Raw genomic sequence first — 22,108 nt, forward strand, 5'->3', positions numbered from 1 at the left:
CATTTCCATCTCAACAGAAGTAGCTTATGAAACAGGCATGCAGATAGGTATCAGAGGCTAATGCACACACTCTCTCTCTCACACACACACACACACACACACACACACACACTCATTAGTGTGCCTGCCAACCAACTTGGTGAACTGTAATTATTCAAGAGGCTCTGTGCTCGAGACTCATGAGGGCAGAGCAGTTCTGTGATCTGATGCTTTTGCCAAAGATGCTGCACAATATTCATGTGTAGATCAGCTGCCCAGCTAAACTCCAAGTTTAAGGCAGACATTGCCCTCTACTGACAAAAACATGGAGCAACTCATACTGTGGTTTGACACACGTTCAGAATGTACAGTGCAACTTCAAACTGATTAACACCGCCAGACTTACTATCAACTTCGGTCTTCTTTGACCAGGTTTAACATATGCTGCCACCTTGATATTGTCATTCATGTTTTTTCTGTTTTTGTCTTGTTAGCTCCCAGCATAATTTTGCCTGTTAAATTCACAAAACCTGTTCTAAACATTATTCCATTGAATTGTACCTTATTAGCAGTGTCATCCCTTTGAAAACTGGATTTACAGAGTAATAGGAACACTGATACTGAAATCAAACCCCACTGTTAAAACAGTTTTTTTGTTTATTTTATCAGGTGAAATTAAGAAGTTCTGAAACTCCACCCATTAAGAGCAAAAAAATGTCCCTTGTTTAAATCCCATGAAGGTTGTCTCTTTCTGGACCTGGCCCTCATTTCCAGGGCTGCTGCTGTTTGTAGATCGCTTCCAGAAAGTCCCGTTCTGACCAATCCTGTTCTATCAGATTTCTCCAAATTAACAGTCTGACCCTGAGAGATGAATTCATGGTAAATTCACTCCATACCCATGTTTGCCCTCCTGTCTCAGTGCATACTTATCAAATGTCTTTGAGCTATTCAGCTAGTCTAGTCTGAGACCTGGATCTTCCTAGCAGTGATGATCCACGACATAAAGGTTGAATCAGTTGGACACAGAAGCTGAAGTTTGAGATCCATGCTGAAATCCCAGAGCCCAGATGCATGTGGTCGGAAGCAGACTGCCAGATCTCTGAAGCAATACAGAGGTGCACATGGAGACAACCTCATATTAGCTGATTTTTGCACACATGGGTAGTATCGCTGAACTTCATGAGTGCACCTGTCATCTCGAATCTATTCAGGGAAAGTTAACTCTCTGCAGATGTTGCTTCCTTTTGCTTGTTTAGCGTAAGGCATTTCTCCCACTGCACCTGTCACATATTTACAAGTTGGTCTCTGCTTTTTGAAATGTGCAAAACTCCGTTTCATTGTGCTCACTGTGGCACATTAGGTCTGCAGCAAGCCGCTTTGTCAGCCGTTTCTGCTTGGCATGCTTTGAGCCCCTTAGCGATCCAAAGTGTTTATTTTGAGTCGGTGTATTAAAGTTGTTTATATTGAGACTTGCTTTACATTTGCACAGTAAGGAATCCTTCTTCTGTGTATGAGAGTGGACCTCCTTAGAGTCTGGTCTCTTTGAGGGATGCTTATTGTTAAAAGATTGTGATTTGTGTTGCTCCCTGCTGAGACTTTAAGGTTTTGTTGTGTGTTTCCCACCTGTGACACCTAAGTTTCTCTTTACAGGCGCTATCAGAAACTGCAAAAGATTATGAAGCCATGGTAAGCCCCTCCCATCCCCCCGGGTAACGTCATTGACTCTGTGCTCTTCCTAACCTGCTGCCTGAGTCTGCATGATGAAGACTCTGGCCCCAAAGCCTTATGGGGAATTACTATAATTATGTGTTTAACACAGCCATTTACAGGCTTCTGTTTTGAAATCAGTTTTGCACTTAAATTTTTATTTTTTTTTGCATGTGGTTTTGGGCAAAATAATCTTCTTACGTCTTTGCCTCAGACTGTTGGAAGGCCATGATTTATTTCTAAAAATGTAATGCCGTGAGAAATCTATAAAAACCCGATCAGATATTGCTATGGCCATTTGGGGTTCAGCGGAGCTAATTTATTAGTTTTAGTCGGTGCTTACATTGAATTAAATCTTGGTCTTCTTTCCTAAATAGTGCTCAGGGTGAGGGGGATTGTCTCTGCACTCACTATTAGACTTCAGCTACTTTTACATTATTAGCCAATAGCACATCACACATGAAGACATCACACATTAGGATCATCATCCATCTGTCAAATAAGATTTTCTTCTCTTTCTTTATCTTAAATAATCTATCCTCTAATTTCAGTGTTCCTCGATTTCATTAAGCATTTACTAGTTACAGTAACTACATCAAAATGCCCAGTACCATCTGCAAAGGCCTCTTCATTCTTCAGCTGTGGGTTACTAATGACTGTTACTAATCATGTACCATGCAGCAGTACTGACCCGTGTGCTGAAAGCATTTCTTATCATTTTATCTTCGGTTTCTGGTTTGCTGATTTGACGGTCGATGCCACTCTGTTGTGTTTAAAACGGCGATCTTCACTTTTGTAAAAAGTGTATCTTTTTTTTTCTTCTTGATAGAAGTTTCAGGAAGGATGCCAACATTTTTTAGTCAAACATTTATTGTATTTGACTATAGCCTCATAGGTGTTTGCTATATTTTCATGTTGCATCTACTAAAGCACCTAACAGTAAATCAGTGTAAGATAAACAATGAGCAACACGTTTAGGCCAGGTCACAATATTTGCCTGAGCAATGCCAGTTGTAAGCAGTAGAGGTCAGTACTGTAAAAGCTACTGGTGAAACTAATAAAAGGCCAGAAATCCCAAAACTCATGTAAAAGTTAAGTAGAAAGGTAGTAACTCCAGAAACTCCTACTGCTGTGATTTATGAGGAAGTAAAAGCTTCTATATTTCATCATTTGCGATTTTTTTTTTTTTTTTTCATTAAGTTCATGCAGCAGAAATATGAAGTGGAGGCTGTTTAATGTGGTCCTTGCTTTGGCCCCCTGTGACTCTTGCAGAGCTGATTGATTTCTCTTGATATTTGTGTAACTGCATGACTTCACTCTATAACATAGCTTTCTGGTCCTGATTGAACGCCGCCCTGTGCTGCCCGGCTCCTGCTGATTTTCTGATGGCCCCTGCTGTTTCTCGAAGGCCAGTTTGTCTGCACTGCATCTCAAGCCTCTGTCCCCATTTATTCTTCTCTCCCCCTCCGCCTGTCTTCTGTCTTTCTTCAGCCAGCCTGGTTGCGGCATTGAATTTATTTTCATATGCACCATTTTCTCTGTTTCTGCCTACCGCTCGCCCCTTGTTGCCTTCCAAGCCATCAGGGCTTTGCAGATTATACACTGCTCCAAGCCATCTGCTAGAGAGAAGCGTCCTATGGTTTGCGTGTGTCTCTGTGTGTCCTGCCCTTTAGTTTTGGAGACTTGCTGTCCTTCACTTTGACGGCCTTTGTGGAGCTGATGGACCACAGCATCGTCTCCTGGGACACTTTCTCTGTGGCATTCATCAAGAAGGTCAGACCAAGAAAACGTTTCATTAAAGGCAGCCCTGATTTATTAACGGCATTCAGAGTGCTGTTGTTATTCGCTGAATAAAGCTTTGATCGAACATTTACATCATGACATTTACAGCCTCTGCAATGAAGCTTGTCCTATGATAATGTCCCGAAGCTCAATGTCTATAAAAGTGTTTGGCAATGGTCCGATATTCAGGACATAAACATTAAAGGCAAAAATACTCATTATGAGATGTGTGTTTAATTTTTTCCCTCATCTCAAAGTCTTTCTATTTTTTATTTATTTTATTTTTTTTACCTTACCTCTATGAAATGTGTTTTTGTAAAACATGTTTGCAGAGTTTGTACCTAAGTTTGAATTTAAACTTTTAAAAGTTATGAAATCTTTTCCATCCTATTTTTCCAGGATCCTATTGCCTTAATTTTCAATCAAAAATTGCTATGGAAAATTTAACCATGTCTGCGACAGATCCTCTAAACGCTTTGCCCTGTTTTTTTCAGATTGCCAGCTTCGTGAACAAGACAGCCATGGACACGGCAGTGCTGCAGCGCTCCCTGGCGATCCTGGAGTCCATGGTGCTCAACAGTCAGGATCTTTACCACAAGGTGGCACAAGAAATCACCATTGGACAGCTTATCCCGCATCTTCAGGGGTACATGAATGAAATTCTTCTTTTTTAACATTAATCGAGCTCGCTGGTTTCTGAAAAGCTTCATAGTGATAAATGCCTTTAACCTCCTATTTGGACTGTGTTTTAATCACAGGACTGATCAAGACATTCAGACCTACACTATAGCTGTCATCAATGCTTTATTCCTCAAAGCTCCTGAGGAGAAGAGACAGGTGAGGCTGCGGTGCACGCACACACACAAATACACTGCATATATTGTATCGTGGATCATTTCATGTTGCAGTCATCAGCATTTTTCAACTCTAACAGTGTCTAACTGTGTCTTTTGTATGCATCCGGTGTGCATCTGTATACGAAACTATAAAACATCTGCAGTGTAGTGCAATAAATAAAACCTGAGTGTAAAGAAGTGCTACCATGCTCCCATTTCTCCAGTCTTTCCCGCACACACACGCTCTCTCACACATGTCACACGTTGCCCTGTAGCTCATCACATGATCCCTTGCCCCAGCACCATAGGGTCCAGGGATGCGCTCTGACATTAATAATGAATGATGCTAACTCAGAGCCTTTCTCCTGCGCAGCGCACAAAGTTGGAGGCACGCTAGACCGAAACGAGCTTCGCCGCAGTGCTGAAAACAGACTGCGTGTGGCTGTTTATTATCAATTTAACACTTTTTGTCACCGAGCTTGCTCAGAGAAGATGTTGTGTTTTATAAGACTCTGTTTAGGGGACAAGCAAGCTGTTTCTCTTTTAGCTCAGGTTACGTGTTTGTGTTATTTCTGCGAACAGGCCGCTTTTAAAACGTGGGGCTGTGGGACCACAAACTAACACTAATCGTGATCGTTTATTTCAGCGTGATGCAGAAGATGTGAGATGCTGGCTGCACTCTTTTTGTTTTGTTTTTCCTCTAAGGTCAAGAGTGTTTTGTGTGTCTGTGTGCGTGCATTAAGGACTCGACCATCAGTAGACCTATTATTACAAACCCCCAGACTGTCACCGTTCTGCTGACTCTGTTGCCCCTCACCCCCCTTTCTCCCCTCTCGCCACAGGCTGCTCGGCTGACAGAAAATGTTTTTTTTAACCTCCTCTCACACTTTTTTTTTTCTCCTCCACATTCACTCACTCACTCACCCTCTCTGTCTCTCTGTCTCTGACTTTGTTTCTTCACTGCACACGATATGGTAGTATGATGAGCACATTGTGGACATCCTAAATTGTCCCCTGACAGTAAGTGCACCCTTGATTAGCACCCTTTGTAGTTTGCACTGTAGAAGACAACAGCTAGTGCATTTAGTATCCCTTCTTAAGTTCCTTTTTTTCGGATGGCTTTCTTACTTTTTAAATTAATTAATTATGTATTTTTCATTTTTACCCGTCTTAATTCCTCATCGTAGCATGGACAATCCTAAGACGCTTTGTCTTGATATGGCGTTGTGTCTCACTCTCTCTCCCGCTCTTCCCTGTTCCTCCCCACTGTTCTTTCTCCCCCTTTAGGAGATGGCCCATATTCTTGCCCAGAAACAGCTGCGCTCCATCATTCTCAGTGTAAGTCTACCCATACCCTTCTCCTCTTTACCCCTCCAGTGTCTTCCTCTGTCTCCTCCTCTCTGTCTTTGTCTCTCCCTGTTGCTGTTCGAGTTTCAACCTCTTCTCTTCTGTAACAAAAATGACACCTGCCACATCTTTCTCTGTTTCACCCCCTTGGTCGTTATCTCTTGTGGATACTTTTTCCACACCTGTTCCCTTTTGTCTCTTCATCATCTCTCTCCTGTGTGAAATCTCATTCTCCGTCCCCTTTTCCTTCATCTGCCTTCTAATCCTCGCCATTCACGTCCAAATCCTCTTATTCTTCTTTGTCATATCTTGTCGTCCTCCGGCATAATCCACTTCTCGCCTTTCTGACCCTAAACCCTTTCCCCTCTCCTTTACTTTTCCCATTTGTCCTCTACGCCATGCAGAATGTGATCCGGAGCAACACGCCCATTAATGATGAGATGGCACATCAGCTGTACGTGCTGCAGGTTCTCAACTTCAACCTGCTCGAGGACCGCATGATGACCAAGATGGATCCTCAGGACCAGGTGTGGAGTGGGACAGTCAATCAAACCGGGTGGTGGTGGGTGTGAAGAGGGAGGGAGGTAGATTACCATCAGATTTGCATATCATCTGCAGCGGCTTCATTTCTCAGCTCAACAAAGATCCCAAACAGACTGCTAATACGTTAAAGCATCCCTGAATAGAAAAACACTGTAACGACTGGATGGATCATAGACTGACTTTCAAGTTCGTTGGAATTGTACAAACTCTGTTTTTGCCGTATATACTCTGTTACCATGTGTGTTTGTACCTCTCCCCCCATTTTTACAATCATTAATCTTTTGTTCAGTGGCTCGTGGGTTGTTTGGGCTGGAAGCATCCAAAATAATAATTTTGGCTCAATATTTAAATCGGGGAACTGGCTACTGTCCAGATTGCCTAGGGAGCTGCGAGACCCCAGACGAAGGAGAATGAGGGTGAAAGATTTTAAGACTGTAAAGTGGTAAATGGAAGAAAAGACTGATGGGTTTGTGAGCAGCGCTTTAACATTCCTCTCTGTGTGTGCAGGCTCAGAGAGACATCATCTTTGAGCTTCGGAGAATCGCCTTCGACGTAGAGTTGGAGCCCAACAACAGCGGCAGCATTGAGAAACGCAAGTCGATGTACACCCGCGACTACAAAAAGCTTGGCTTTATTGTAAGTCTTTTTAGAGGGCTTCGTTAATCCGCTTCCTCTCTGATGTTATCCTCCTGGTAAAAAAAAGCTTCTTTTAAACATATCGCAGCTAGTGCAATAACAGGCTGTATATCAAAGATAAACAAAGCTGACATGATGTCACCCACTGGTTTGCAAACTTCCTAAAGTTAATGATTTTGGCTCCTGTGGTCTTTGAAAGCCACATATCACAAGTGAAGCGGAGATCTCACTGAGAAACTGAGGATGTTCCACACTTACACAGGATAGTCGTGACCCAAAGGTTACTGATTCATCGTTCTTTGACAATGAAAAGAAGAAAAGGACTATCATGTCGTATTAACCTGTGACTATAAACTCATCATGCTTATGCTTTGGCTTTGCTGTTCATACCCAGTAGCTACGTTTTTTGTACAGCCTTGGATGCAATGTACCAAAATAAGTATAGTATTGTGGAATGTGTGTGTTTATGTGTTGCTTTTGTGTTGTATGCAGCAGTCTAACTATGGCATAAGAACTTAAGTAAAGCCACTGTGGCTTGGTGTAAGCCCAGAGCCGTTTCGGGGCTCTTCCCATTCACACTCCGACTGCAGTGTGCTCAGTAGAGATAAGGCCAAATTGGCCTGTCTTGTCTCCACTGTGTGGAGAAAACCCACCCTAAAAATCCTTAGTCTGCTTTCAGTGCACCTCAGTTTGCACAGACCCACACATACATACTGCGCGTGCACACATATAAAACTCATCATCCTCTAGATCAGCCTTATCACTACTGAGAAAAGTTGTTTACCTTCTAATATACGCAACTTCTATTCAGTAGATATTGTTGGACATGCTGGGAGATTGTTCACATTTGATTAGATATGCATGTGCCACGTAGTCTATTTCTGGTTTAAGCCTATAAGTCTGCTTGCTGTCAGGCAGAATTACAAAACTGATGAGCCAGGTCTCACTGTCCTCCATTTCTCTTTCATCCTCCGCTTCCTTTACTCGTCTTCCTGTCGCTGTCCTCTTCAGTATTCTGCGTCACATTTAAAAGTCAAGAAGAGTCTCGGAGTGAAGCGTCTTCGCGTGTATCTGTGCATTTAATTGTTAGTCGTCTGCAATGTCTGGAAATAATTACGTCTGACAGACTTTCAGCACAAACGGTTTCTTCCCGCATGTCTGATGCAATATTTAGATGTTAAAAGTAGTGCCTGTGTTTTTGTTATTTAAAAGTTTTGAGTCTGATTGTTGAATATTGTTGAATATTTTAGTATAAGTTAGTATTTCATATTGTTCCTTCCCCATGGCCCTTCGCTTCCAGTTAGAGTTACTTACCATATTTCGAAATTTACTTGAGTTTAGTGTCGTAACTACAATATCCATCTCCAAAATGTCAACTTTTAGCCCAATAATCTTTTGCATTTCACCTACTGTGGAAGATATTTTAAGTGTTTATACACTAGTAGAAGATATTCAGACTCTCAACAGACAGATATATATATATATATAAACACCTAGCAAGGCTTGGAAAACAACCTTTTTAGTAGATCTTACAGGGTATCAGCCATGAGTGTGAAGATCATGTATCTGTTTAATAATCAGCGACAAGTTGTGTATTTGTTTTTACTTAACAGATTTCAAGTGGGCAGAGCTCTAGTTTTAAAAATAAAGTCTGCACCAATTATAATTTTGCATTATTTTAACCTAAATCTAATTACAGTCGGTTATTTGAGACTGCCAGCCTGCTGCGAATAAATCAGATCAATCTACACCCACACACTCCTCAGTACTTTTCTACTGTTTGTTTAGTGTTTTTTTTATTAACATTGTCTTTAATGGAATCAAAAGCTTTGAGGGGCTTTAAAAGGATGACCTCCTGCTCCACTAACGCGGCCCTAAAACTCCAAGTTTCCTCCCTGACAGAAGGAGTGTTTATGTTGTGCATGTGATCCCTCAGCTGGGGGGGAAAAGGGGAAACGGGATGTTTAATCGATTATATCAAAGAGATTAAAGGTTAAAAAGGAGATTTGGTGAAATGTGTTTAAAAACATGTCTCACACTGCACCTCTGTTTTTCTCAGAACCATGTGAATCCAGCTGTGGATTTCACCCAGATTCCTCCAGGCATGCTGGCTCTGGATAACATGCTGTACTTTGCCAGGCACCACCAGGACGCTTACATCAGGGTAAGCACGCACGTACAACCCTAACGCACACACAAATGCCGCACAGAGATTCCTGTAGTGTCCTACAAAAGCCTCACTTCCCTCCAGCTCATTCAGTCAGTGAAGTTTCTGGCTCGTTCTCAACACATCTTTCAGTAAAACTGCATTTCACGAGGCTTCTCAGCCCTGACGATAAAACTTATTTAATTTCTTTCACCGCCAGTCTCTAAACAATGCTGCACTGACATTAAGTGCTTTTTGTCATCCTTTCATGATAGCCAGCATGATTTTATACAGCTTTCATCATTATGTGTGTGACGGTTTCTAGACACGATTGTGGGAAAAGAGAAACGTTAGTCGTGCCCGCTCAGCCCTTATCAGACGAACAGTGGGAGAAAACACAGCCTTCAATTCCACAAATGAAACTGTCGCCAGCTAAAATGATTGGGACCTTGATGGCCTCGGTTATGGCGTGCTGCCACCATCCACATAATTAGAGTGGGGTTTTTTGCTGATGACTTTTATGTGTAGATTTAATTTATGTTAATCCACGAGCTCTAAGGGGTCAGATAAGGTCAAGAAAAAGACTTATAGTTTCTACCTCAGTGTTTATGGGTAAAATACCTTCAGTGTGACATTGAACCCTTTTAAAAGGGTTTAAGGCCCCTGCACCTAATTAGTGTCAAAAATGCAATGCGTGCTAAGGCTCACCTGTCACTGCAGCAGGTAGCTCTGAATGTTTGATTTTACACCGGATAGACTTCCTGACACAACTCCAAAGGGCATTTGTTTCCCAGGCTGGAATTAAACCAGCGACTTTTCGCTTTTCCAAGTGAATCTGCTTTAACCAAACCCAGTAAATGCTATTAATTCCTGTCAGTTAACCTGTCAGAGTGGAACACAGCACAGCATCACAAATTATTCTTCACATAGAGCTGGGGTATCAAACATAAGATCTGTGGGCCAGAATCGGCCCAGCAAAGACTCCAATCCGGCCCCTTGGATGGCTTTGGAATATACGAAGGAGGACATAAATTATGGCTTTTCCTACTGATAAAAACATCACTCACTGCTATTCATTCTGCACCAAAGTAATGAAGTAATAGATTTAAAAAAAAAAATGAAATTACAGTGAAAAATCATGAACTTTTCTATCAAATATATAGAAGCAAAAATTTAAAAAAAACAAAACAAAAAAATAATTTTCTGTAAATTAGGGAACATTCAGTTTTTTAATTAGTCTGGGCAATGAGCTTTTTTTCCAGCCTTCAGGCAACACACTCACCAGAAATGTCTTTTTTGTTTTATAGCCCTGAGGAAATACAGTCCTTATTTCTTGCCTGGCTTATTTTATAACCTCTTGTTTCCAGATTGTCTTGGAGAACAGCAGTCGAGAAGACAAACACGAGTGTCCGTTCGGCCGCAGCAGCATCGAGCTGACCAAGATGCTGTGCGAGATACTGAAAGTGGGCGAGCTCCGTAAGTCTATATCAGCAAACGCGCACACACACACACACACACACACACGCACACACACACACACACACACACACACACACACTCTTTGCACACACTTTGAATAAAGAAATAAAAAAACCCAAGATGCTTTACGTGCAGAGATGCATATAGTTGTGTGCAAGAATACAAACATCCAGAGACACAAGTACACACAGCCCCTAACTGTTAAGATGAAAGCAGCCATTATGCCCTGTAATTGTGCTGCCAGGAGTTCATTATTTAGTGATGCACCTCGCCCCCACGGAGCCCCTTTTCAGCCTAATATGCCGCCTCTGGACGGCACACTGCGCAGAGAAAGAGACGCTGTGCCTACGTCCACTTCAAATTGATGTGCCCTTTTCATCTGTCTTTACTTGTTTAAATAGCTGAGCTGGTCTCGGTTCCAATCCAGACTGACCCCTGCTGCTGCCTGTGGGGAGGAAGGAGGCATTTTTAGCTCAGTTTTAAACAGATATGCCCTTTTCTTCTGCTTATATTCTTTTTTTCCAGAGGAGTTGGCTGCAGTGCAGGTTTTTGTTTTTTTTAAACTCTTGTCGGAAAATTGTCCTGATAAAAGTACCAAACTAGGTTTCAATACCAGATAAGAAAGTGTGGAAACACTGCTTTTTTTAAACGTATTGTAATTGCCCTGTCTATTTTAAACATGCTCTTATCTCTGCCAGACTGAGCTCTAATGCTACATTTCTATCCCCGACTTTCCTACCTTGGTCACATTCTGCCTGCTCTACTTTTATCCCGCGAATGACCTGTAGACACGTCCTGACCGGGAGAGATGGGCTGGGTGAGTGCAGGGCACCGATGGTGTGTGAAAACATGCTGAGCTTTTAGTTTTTCATGTTTCGGTGATCACTTTCATTCTACTCTGTGTTTGCCTGCTGATTCTTTGCAGCAGATCTCTGGGTTATATTTATATTCCGTGTATGTCAGTGCTCTTTTTTTCTTTTTTTAAATCCAGTGCTTCACTCCACGTGCCCTTTAGGCCTTTTCTCTTAGCAGACTGAAATTCTTCACTTCAGTCTCTCTTAGAAATATCATTTTGACCTCATTCGTACCAAAATACAGATGAAACAGCCAGACTTGTCCCTAAATAGGGAAACATGTGTATCTCTAAGGCTTTTTCTAAGCTTCGAATTGAAGGGCTTATGCAACAGAGCTGGATCCCTGGGATGAATGCCAGACTGTCATTATAAAATAAAACTTTCTGTTTTTGAGAGACTTTCTCCTTCAAATACAGTCCAAATTTCCCCCCCCCTCCCAAAACAAGATTTGGGATTCACTTTGAAATGTAAGAGCCGTGATGCCAGCTTTTGAACTGTGCACTCATAACGAGCCGGATGGTCCCTCTCTTCTTTAGCCCGAAGGATGCGACTAAGCTGATGATACTGTTATGTTATGACACAAAAAAATTCCCCTCCAGGACCGGATGCCCTAGTTGAATTATAGCAGTGACCTTGACTCGTACTTCTCAGCCTTTCAGTCCCCAGTGGCTGTATAATGTCCCCTTTACTGAGGGTGTTAGTCTGGGACACTGAACATACCATTAATATTTATGATGCAGCAGACTGTGTTTATGTATTTGTGAAATGGGAGGGCAGATAAGAATTGCAAAGGTGAACCCATAACCTGCAGAGAATGACCGATCTATCTGAGATATTATGCTCTGCTGACATGATAACGGCACATACGCCTGGTTAAAACATGACACCATGGCTTCATACATAAGTAGGCCATCGTTGGGTACAAGGTTTTAAAAAAATGGATGTAGAGGGAATGAAATGAAACAAGGCAAACACTGGGGACAGGAGAGAAAAGACAACATTTTGATATATTTTTATTTACTGAGCTCTAAATCTTAATCTTCTCATCCATCTCCGTCAGAGCTCCAGTAAATATTTGCTCAGTCTCACACTCTTTGAACATTGTATGAGTCCAATCCTTATGAGAGGATGCCACTGTGCCCCAGAGTACTCATAAGCTGCATTGCTTTTCTCCTGTAGTGAGCTAAGTGCATTTTCATACACACCCCATTAGCCCTGTGTATATTAACACACACTAATGAACGTACGAGTAGGACAAATGTAACATGGGCCTGGCAGGTGCTTAGAGAGTAACGGCTAGTCATTAATAGAGTGTGCGTGCGTGCGTGTAGCACTTTCCCCAGAGAGATGACGGTGGAGAAATGAGTCTTGGCTCTACACTGACATCATTTGGTTGACCTTTCGTTGGAGAAACAGTGAAATACCTGACACTAATGAGGATGTTAGAACTTTTCTCTTTTTATCAGCTTTGATGGTATTTAAGCCAAGATACTGTTGTGCGTTGTTCCACCAGTAACTTAAAATGTATCAGCGACGTTTCTCTTTATTGTAAGAGTTTGTACTGTGGGGCAAAAACAGTCTGTTTCCTGTTCACTACAAAAAAGTATGAAAACTAAGTCATGGACGAATAAATCTGACTCTTGACAATTTGGAGGGCGGAGCCCAAAGGCCCTAATGTGATTGGTCACTTTCAAAGCGGTGACACCTCCACCTCTGTAAATGACAGACCACAGTGGTGCTAGAGATGGCAACGTTGTTTGGCCAGTTGGTAAACCGTTTTGGATAAGGCATCTAACATAGGTGGAGTTGCCATAGTAACATCACCTATTTAATTTAGGACTTACATTTTGAATTTAATTTTATGTTGTTGTTGATGTTTTGCTACTATGTATTTTGTACTATGCTATTAACATGACACATGAATGCTAGCAAGTCTGGTTAGTTCTTAGAAGATTAACTGGTAGCTTGAATGTGTTTGCTAAATCTCTGGATAATTAGATGAATGGGTTTCAGATTTTTAGTGCTGACTTGCATCCTGCTGTCAAGATAAACTGTAAAAGCTTTGTAAAAACCTTGTTGAGCTTATAAGTTTTTATGCAGCCCCATCGCTACAGCCCAGTAGTTCAATCAAAGACTGAAAAACATGAAGAAATTTAGTAATGGCTGGTGTTGTTTTTTGCCAGCCATCTACATGGTGATGCTTTTATTATGAGTGTGCTGCTAAGCTATTTCACCACTCATCTCAAAGCACCACTCTGACTCCTGTAAGCACAGTTGCACACGAGCTGCTGGAACGTCTGCATCCATCACTGTAAAACAGTAACTTAAATGTTCTTGTGAATAATGTTCCACCACACAGTCTTAGTGCTGCAGAAGATAAATAAGAAATTGATACACTGAGAAAGCTGTGCTTCCCAAAAACTTTGATGCTACCGAGCTACACGCTGATGCAAAGCTGCAAAACAGGAAAAAAGTGTTCGCTTTTTTTTTTCTTTTTCTTTTTTTTTAAAAATCTGCTCTGTATCCCTTTGTGGATAAAGGCAGAAGAAAGAGACCGTGGATTAATGGTGACAGCAGCGATGTCTCTGTGGCTCATTTTCTCTCTCCATCTGTGTGAAATGCAAGTATGGCTCTGGCACGCAGACGCTCTCTTCTTGTTTTCTCACGAGGATGAAACGCGGAGGGATTCTGGATTTGCCGGGGCCTGCTGAAGTTGCCTTTCTTCCCTGCTCACATCTTCAAGCGCTTTCATTCTAACCACATTTTTCTCACTTTTCTCAATTTTCGTTCTTGCTTTCATGCATCCTCCTTTTTTTATTTGTCCCTCTTTGTGTGTCTGAAGAACATCTGTCCCACTCAGACTTGTAGTCCTTTCTCCTGCTTTTATGGTCTCGGTTGCTGTCTTTTCCCATGAATTTGACAAAAATGGCACAAGCACACCAGAAAGTAGCACTATACCATTGTCTAAAAGAAATACTATATAATCCACTCATGAATCTGCAGTGATAGTTTTCTTAGTCCTCGCTCAGGTGAACAAACTTTCTTCTATTCTGTTTTTCTATTTCACTCTATCCGTGTTTTGAGACCTTATAGTATTTTGCCTTTGTTGCTGTTGTTCAGATGTCACTGTACATATTTGATCTGCACAAAGGAGGCAAGCTTATATCAGCGCTGATAGAGCCTACATAATTCATAACAGCAGGTGTCACTCTCTGTCCTGCCTCCCAGTCTCTCTTTCTCAATTACTTCCATTAATACATACCTGTCCTGGCTCTATTTCTCCATTTCTGATGCCTCGCTTCGGATCCTAAAAGATTAATTGTCCCAACAGTGTTTCTGCTGGAACACGGGGCCTAATGGAATCTGTGTCTTTGAGACGCCGAGCCATGACTTCTCTCTCCCCGCTTAAGCCGGCCCATGGAATATTTATGAAGTTATTTAGAACAGGCCAGGCATGGTGAGTAATGGCCCTGCTTGGTGATTCACGGTGTGTCGTCTCTGTGCTGAGATGGAGAGCTGGGTGGTGAGGCATGGCGGGTCCAGGTAGGACGCACGCATGCTAGCAGACACGGATGCCAAAATCAAAAGGAGACCAAACCCCATTTCTAAGAACACAGAGAGAGGCAGACTGACGGTCACGTGATGTTCTCCAGGTTTGTTTCTGTGTCTTTCTTTAGAAAGCCATCAGCCAAGGTCAGAACAAAAGGCCTTGTACAGCACTTTGGTCAAATCCACTGTACATTGCAGCACATGAGCAGCATCGCAATAAGGAATATTTACAAAATTCTCTTAATTCAGTTTTGTTGTTTATATCGCCTCACCTGCCATCTGTGTATCTCTTACTTTAAGCAAAAATTTATTATACTGTTCATATATTTGCACCGCCTTCTAATATTCTAATAAACTCTAAGTGACGCTAGTTAGAGAGTAACGGGGCTGTTGTGATACATATGGCTATTTGAGTCCAGTCACTCAAAGGTTTGTGTGTGGACTTGTGTGTATGTAGTATGTCCAAGCCCAGCAGGTGACTCAGAGTCATCCAAACTCATTAACCTCCCCTGCTGTTACCCAAAAAACAACACACACACTTCCACACATACACGTACAACCCTTGAGAGGTAACACAGTGTGAGATTAAAAGGCTGCTATGTGTTCGGACTGGCCCGCAGTGTGCCAGTGAGATGTAGTTTTTGCACACACTCACAGCCGCAAAATGGATATTCATGTTGGGACATGCAGCCATACACTCATGCAGAAGAGTAAATAGCAGCCACAAATATCATATCTCACATTCTCAGGCTTTTTAATCAGTCCGTTTCAAATGGAAAGAAACAGCTTCACAGCTTTAAAATGTATTTCATTACGACTTTATGGTTTCTGATTGTTTTCTATGGCACGTTAGTGTCTGTAGTCGCTATCTTTGCTATCTGTACCTTAACTAATTTCTATCCGTGAGCACATCTGAGGGACGAACGTGCATTACACACCATGTGGTGCATAAAACAGTAAAACAAGCACAGAGGACGCATTGCTCAGGGATGAAATTCTACCTCCTGCTCGTATGTCACACGCTGCGGGGAGGCCAACGCAGCATAAGAGCAATAAAGTCGTGCCAAATATTCAACAGTGTCACTACTTCAGAAAATCATATCAAACAAGAATAAGCTCAAACTTGCCACCGGTAAATGGTCCTTGAAGTATCCGTGACTCAGCTCACAAGGTATTTATTTTCATCATAAAATGTTTCTGATATTCTGGAGATTTCCTAATGCTGGGATATTTTTAGTGCCTAGCAGCAGAGTTTGCTCTGCAGGATTGATTTGAGACTTTTGGATTATGTTTTCCAGCCTAAAACTTGTAACCTAGCATGAGTCCAAGCACATCGGAAGTAATCGATTTTGAGTCATTTCACTTTTGATAGCATTATTCACACTTCTGATTTGACGAGGCATTTTCCAAATTCAGCAACTTCTCCAACTACAAGTATTAAAGTGTACAAACATTAAGTTTTAGCTGTGCATTGACGTGGAAGCCAATCGTCAAATCACAGCTGCCACTGCAAGCCACCTCCTTTGTAATTCTCCCTCAGTGAATCAGGAGGAGATGATGGCAGAAGGATGTAAAGGCCAAGCGCAGAATCCCAAGTATCCCTCGAGTCATGACATGAGCATCTATTTGGCAGTCAGCAGCCACTTCTCACAGTTGTCAGTTGCAGGCTTGTGTTAACTGGGGGGAGGATAGCATTCTTCAGGGTTTTCCACTTCATAGCCTCGGGCATACACCAGTAAACGGATTGTAAATTTGAGAGCACAAACAACAACAAACTTGACAGATGGGTGCTTGAGAATCTCAATTTTTGAGCATCATTGGCATTTTCCAGAAACTCCCGTCCCCTGTCAGTTCTCAGCATGTCGTGATATACTAAAGTGGCTCAGTGGATGAAACATAAGCCAGCCTATGCAAGTGCTGCCGATCTAAATTTTGCTTGTATGTGTTTTTTGCTCTTGGAGGTCCTTGGATGTAATTTACCAGCAAACCATGCTCTCAACAATCTGTTTCCCCAAAAGACCTCTTACTGGCAGGCTGTCGAGGGTGAAATCAGACAATACAAAACTGCTGAGGTCTAGCGTCTTTATATAGTTGTAAAAGCACCAAAAGGTAGCTGCTGCGGAAGCTGAGAGTTACAAACGGGACAAAGTTTTCTGTGCTGTTAAAATGAAGGACAATGTGAATATGGTGTAAATGCACGTTTCTTTCCTATCAGATACAAAACGAGATCAAATGCAAAATTCTATCAGTGTAATCAAATATTCAAAAGAGGCCATTTCTGCGCTTGGAGGTTAAATTGTGGTTGCTAGCTAGTTGTAGTTTGCATGGAAGATGCGGCTTGTCCTCAAATATTTGGCATTTATTCCCCGAGCTGTAGTGAAACATGAAAAAGTACAACACGACCTAAACTGAGACAATATGGCTTCAAAGTAAAAGCAAAAGTTCTCTCTTTCCGGTTTGTGACACAGGTTTCACAGGTTTCTACCGCTTGGTGAGCAGTTTGCAAGTGTTTGCAGACCAGTTGATGTCTTTCATACAACCTACTCTAACTGAAGTAATCATGGGGCAATTTTCAGCACAGAGCCCTACCATCATTTTCACAGTAGTGACTGCCAGCAACCAGTTGTCAACCAGTTGGGGAATAAACCTTTTTTCCTTAGTGACCAGTGGGTAAATGAGGCTTTAGCAATCAATGAAACCAATTGGGGAATACATCTTTTTGACCGCTGATTGCCAGATGGCCACTGCTGGGTCTCTAGGCCTGCATGCCTGGGGCGTTACGCAGCATTTGTTCCTTTCCAAAAAGTGAGGGCATTCCCAGATTAAAATGAAAATGCACGTTATCGTTTGCACCTGACGCAGCTACAATCTTATAAGTCTATTATTTTTAGTCGATGCACAGTACCTGTGTATGAATATGTTTCGTTCACTCGTGTAGGCTGTGTTTGTGTGCATACCGCACTAATGCACGAACACATATGTGCATGTAAGCTGGATCATTTTCTGTTGTTTTGTAATGATTAACAAACATTTCTGTTTTTTTGCATTTGGACTGCCGCAGACAGATTGTGTGTTTGTTTGCGTAAGCGTGACTCACGCCATCTGACATATTCCTTCAGAAGAATCTGGCACGAGGCGTAATAGAGTGCATGGTTTAGCCCCCATATTTTGCATATTAAGATATAAGTTGTGTTTAGTACCTTTAATAATTGCAACCCAGGCACAGCAGACTCACAAAACTCACAGCTGGATGCGAGCCTCATTGTAGCTGAGAAAGGAAGTCTGTGCGAGCAGATGCTGCGAAATTTGTTGGATTTCTGTCTCAGTCCACAGCGCTGATGGATTCACTACATGCCTCCCTCTGTCTCATTTTCCTTTCTCTCCATCTGTTACCCTCCTATCCTTTGCTCTTCCCCTGTCCTCTAATGCTTCTTGACCATTGTGAGCAACACCACATGCTAAAGTGGTTTTGTTATGCAAATGAAAGCCCCCGAATTTCGAGGCGCCGACTTTTCCCTGTTTTTCATCCTTATCTAATCTGCATCCCTCCCTATAATGGCACAGTTGTTGTTAGGAGATTCCAAATAAAACAAATGTAATATTTTGAACAAATGGTTTCCCGTTTATGTCTTGCATCTCTTGCACTGCCTCTTTTTCTTTTCTTTTTTTTAATCTTGCATTCCTGAGCAGAGCCTTGGGCCAGCGACCCCCTTTCTGCTGGCATCCTTATTTAATGATCATTAGTTTCATGATTGAGATACTTTAATCAGAGCAGAGCCAGAGCCTTGCTGGTCTGGCCCAGATATTGTAAAGTTTTTATTGTTATTTCACATAGATTCCCGCCTCAAAATCTCATTGACCGTGCATTTGAAAGGGACACACTGACCCTATAACATTTGGCAGGGTCTTAATAGGCTCGTAGGATCATTAAAATCCCTGCTGAATTCTTGTAGCAGTCTAGCACATAGATGGATCTACAAAAGCTCTCTCCCCTTAGATCCAGTATATTAGTAGAAACGCTACGCTTTGATGCATATAGGTTAGCTTTGATGTGTTTATTTTAAGCCTGATATCCATTACTTATGTGGTTTTAGTGACACTGTGCTGTAGAAATACACAGTCATGCAGCCAGCTGTGGTTTGCATCTCTGTGTACCTGCTGCTTTGGCATCCTGTACACTCAGGCAAACAGTGACTGGATCCGAAAGATGATGCTGACGCTGCTTGCTGGACACACACACATACGCATGCACGCATGCACACATTCACACACGCTCTCCCCTCATCACAGTTGGACATGAGGCCATGCTGGTATTGTAATTAGAGTGGGGATGACACTTTTTGCTGTGTATTCATCATGTGGCATAGCTGCAAGGTGACTCTGAGAGTTGTTGTGCTTGCTTTGTGCACGCTCACAGACACGCGTGCACACAAACAAATACACAGCAGACCTTGACAGATGTCAGGATGGCATTCAGCCTCTGTCTTCCTCTCACACATGCATAGAGATGTGCGCTCATTCTCTTTGGGCAAATGCTTAGTCACCTCCCTCATGTCCACGACTCATCTGTTTGGTCGCCAGTTGAGTAATTAGCTTTCAGCCGATGTCACCGAGTCCTCGGAGCGATCACGTCGAATGGACTCTGATAACATGACGGGTGACGGTGGCGTACACACGCAAACGCGCACACAAGTCCACTTTAGGAACGTGACAGTGACCCTTGAAAGCGGCCCACGTCCCAGAAGATGGATGAAAGGAGAGGAGAACTGCCCGAGCCCCCTGAGTGGCCTCGTCTTCATGATTAAATTTGTTGATGTCGTGGAACATCACTGTACCGATGTGTCTAATTTAGTCTGCAGCCAATGGCTTTGAACTCCTCTCTGCTGACAGAACTTTAACATCCTATCAGTCAGGCCATGAGCTACTGAAGCAGTGTTAAAAAAAAAAAAGTTCACATACGCCTTCGAGTTGTGATTCTGAATTATACATTTTCCAGTATTTTATAATATTGCTTTCCCTTTGGTGAAAAGAACTATAAAAATATCAACGTTCTTTTAAAAAATTCATTCAAAAAGCCTACACTTGCTCCTACAGCACCAGAAGTCTACTTATTATTTTATTACAATTGGTATAGATGATTTAAAAAGAGCCGATGAAGATGGTGCGTCTACACAGATGGCAAAACAATGTAGCAAAAACGTGTCAGGAACAAGTGGCAGCCTGTGAAGCTGCAGAGTCGATGCAGACGTGTCAAAAAGTGCAGTTCCTCAAAGGGCCAGAGATGTGAAAATGCCAAGGCTTACAGCAGAAATAAATATGCTTTCAGCCTGGTACAGAAAAAAAACAAAACTTGTCTCAGTAGCCAGACAGCTGCATGGGCATGAATTTCTTTTAATAACTCGCTCGTTTACATTTTTAATGGTTATGCATCTTTTTAGTGGCCGGTGGCTGCAGACGCAGGTATCTGCAGATATTAGCTGTCTGCTAAGTTTCACCTTCGCTAATTGGAGTCGCTGAACCTCATGACTAAAAAAACGTGTTTAGGGTGCTGGTGAATTTTTCATGCAGTTTTCTAAATAAATGGCTTGCTGCGCATTTACTGGAAATAACGGACTGTCCGAGAAGTGTGTGCTCCAGTCTTTTACAGTAGGTGAAATTCTATACTTATTTATATTTAGCACTAATTAGCAGGTATGTGTCGGTCCAGTGCACCTACACAACTGTGAGTGCTTTGTGCTTAGCAGGCAGACTGATTTGCTAAAGCGGAGGCTTCCAAAAACCAGTCTGTGCGGTCTCTATTTGTATCGTGCTGTTTTGGTTTGCTTCTTTTTTCTATTCTAACTTGAAAGCTAAATTTATACCATATATTTTGTCTGTCAGCTGTCGCTGTCTCTTCATTAATCTGAATGAGATCAAAGCTGTTATAGGGGCCTCATCTTAAGTTGCAGAACTTCTTGTTTTTCCTCTCTGGTTTTTCACAGCAATGGCTTTTTGTTTTGGGTCATTATCTGCATGCCAGATGTTTCTGTCTTTCAGATTTAATAATAATTTGAAGACCTACGTTTAGCCAGTGATGGGTGTTATTCTCTCTCTCTCAGTCCATCAGTCCTTCAGCTAAGCTGGACGTCAGGGTGTCTGTCCGTACCGACGCAGTTCATAGAAATCATTGTTTCTCCTACAGTTTTGGTCAGAATTGAATCAAACTTACACTGATTATGTAATGGGTCTTCATTCAACGTTGAAGTCATATTTGTTGTTTTATGGACATTTTTACAATAATTATTAATTGTGTGTTGGTCAACCTTGAGTGAAATGGATCACGAGCCAGATGAGCTATCATGTCACTGAGCTTCCAGGTCTCTTCGGGATTTCAATGATCTGGAAAAAATAGCTTAAGAGGCAGTGATTGAAACAGAGCATAGAATTGTTTGCATAGCCTCAAGCAGGAAGAAACAGGCATCAGTCACTACAAAGGCAACTATCTGTACCACCAAAGATGCTCTTTCATCATTTTCTGTTGAAAAAAGTATTGAACCGATGTTCTGCTGACCAATGTGAGCATATGGTCAAGCATGATTTAAATGAGCCATTATAGTGTCCTGTTACTTACTCTGAGCGGTACAGGCACTGAACATCTGTATATGCAGATGGATGAAACACACACAGGACAAAGAATACTCATTAGAGCTGGGTTATAATATCACTCCAAGTGTCTGCTGTGGCCCCATATGCTTGGCCAGAAAGAGTCATAAATTGTGACTTTAACTGAGTATGAGTTCACGGCCGCCCTGCTGTTTCAGACTGTTTTTAGCCAGCTACAAGCAGAGTTCAGTATCTGGGTGTGTGTTCAATGATGTGAGTCTTCATAAAGTCATCAAAATATAAACTCATGGTGTAATGTACTTTCAAAACACGCACACACACACACACACACACACACACACACACACACACACACACACACACACACACACACACACACACACACACACACATATAGAGAGAGAGAGAGTGAGTAAAATGTTACTTGAAATATGAAATTTACACTAACTTTCTTAATGGAAAAAGACCAAAAATCAGTTTTTTTTGGTAGAATACAGATGAACTCTTAAGTAGGAAGTTGTTGTTGTAATGGTCTGGACTTTATTTGTTTTACTTTTTTATTTTTAATTGTGGGGTTGAATTTAACCCTGAACGTGTGCATTTTGACCATCATCCTATTGCTTTATTGAAACGGCAACGAGTGGATG

The 22,108-nt window shown here is 41.9% G+C and overlaps 1 protein-coding gene across 5 annotated transcripts in view; it reads left to right on the forward strand.

Moving 5' to 3' along the window:
* The window catches only part of elmo1 (engulfment and cell motility 1 (ced-12 homolog, C. elegans)), a 98,933-nt gene that overhangs the window by 45,491 nt on the left and 31,334 nt on the right, over nt 1-22,108 (forward strand). For 2 of the 5 annotated variants that reach the window (XM_005932937.3, XM_042225178.1), the window contains exons 7-16: nt 1,630-1,665; nt 3,360-3,459; nt 3,963-4,114; nt 4,227-4,305; nt 5,283-5,324; nt 5,592-5,642; nt 6,056-6,178; nt 6,702-6,830; nt 8,890-8,994; nt 10,344-10,452. In XM_005932937.3, the coding sequence (XP_005932999.1) occupies nt 1,630-1,665; nt 3,360-3,459; nt 3,963-4,114; nt 4,227-4,305; nt 5,283-5,324; nt 5,592-5,642; nt 6,056-6,178; nt 6,702-6,830; nt 8,890-8,994; nt 10,344-10,452 (926 nt within the window). The remainder of the gene's footprint in view (nt 1-1,629; nt 1,666-3,359; nt 3,460-3,962; nt 4,115-4,226; nt 4,306-5,282; nt 5,325-5,591; nt 5,643-6,055; nt 6,179-6,701; nt 6,831-8,889; nt 8,995-10,343; nt 10,453-22,108) is intronic. The other 3 variants (XM_042225179.1, XM_042225180.1, XM_042225181.1) reach the window with 3 other exon arrangements.

Source organism: Haplochromis burtoni, unplaced genomic scaffold, assembly GCF_018398535.1.
Source record: "Haplochromis burtoni strain Fernald_Lab_line unplaced genomic scaffold, NCSU_Asbu1 Contig_163, whole genome shotgun sequence".
In the NCBI taxonomy this organism is placed as follows: Eukaryota; Metazoa; Chordata; class Actinopteri; order Cichliformes; family Cichlidae; genus Haplochromis; species Haplochromis burtoni.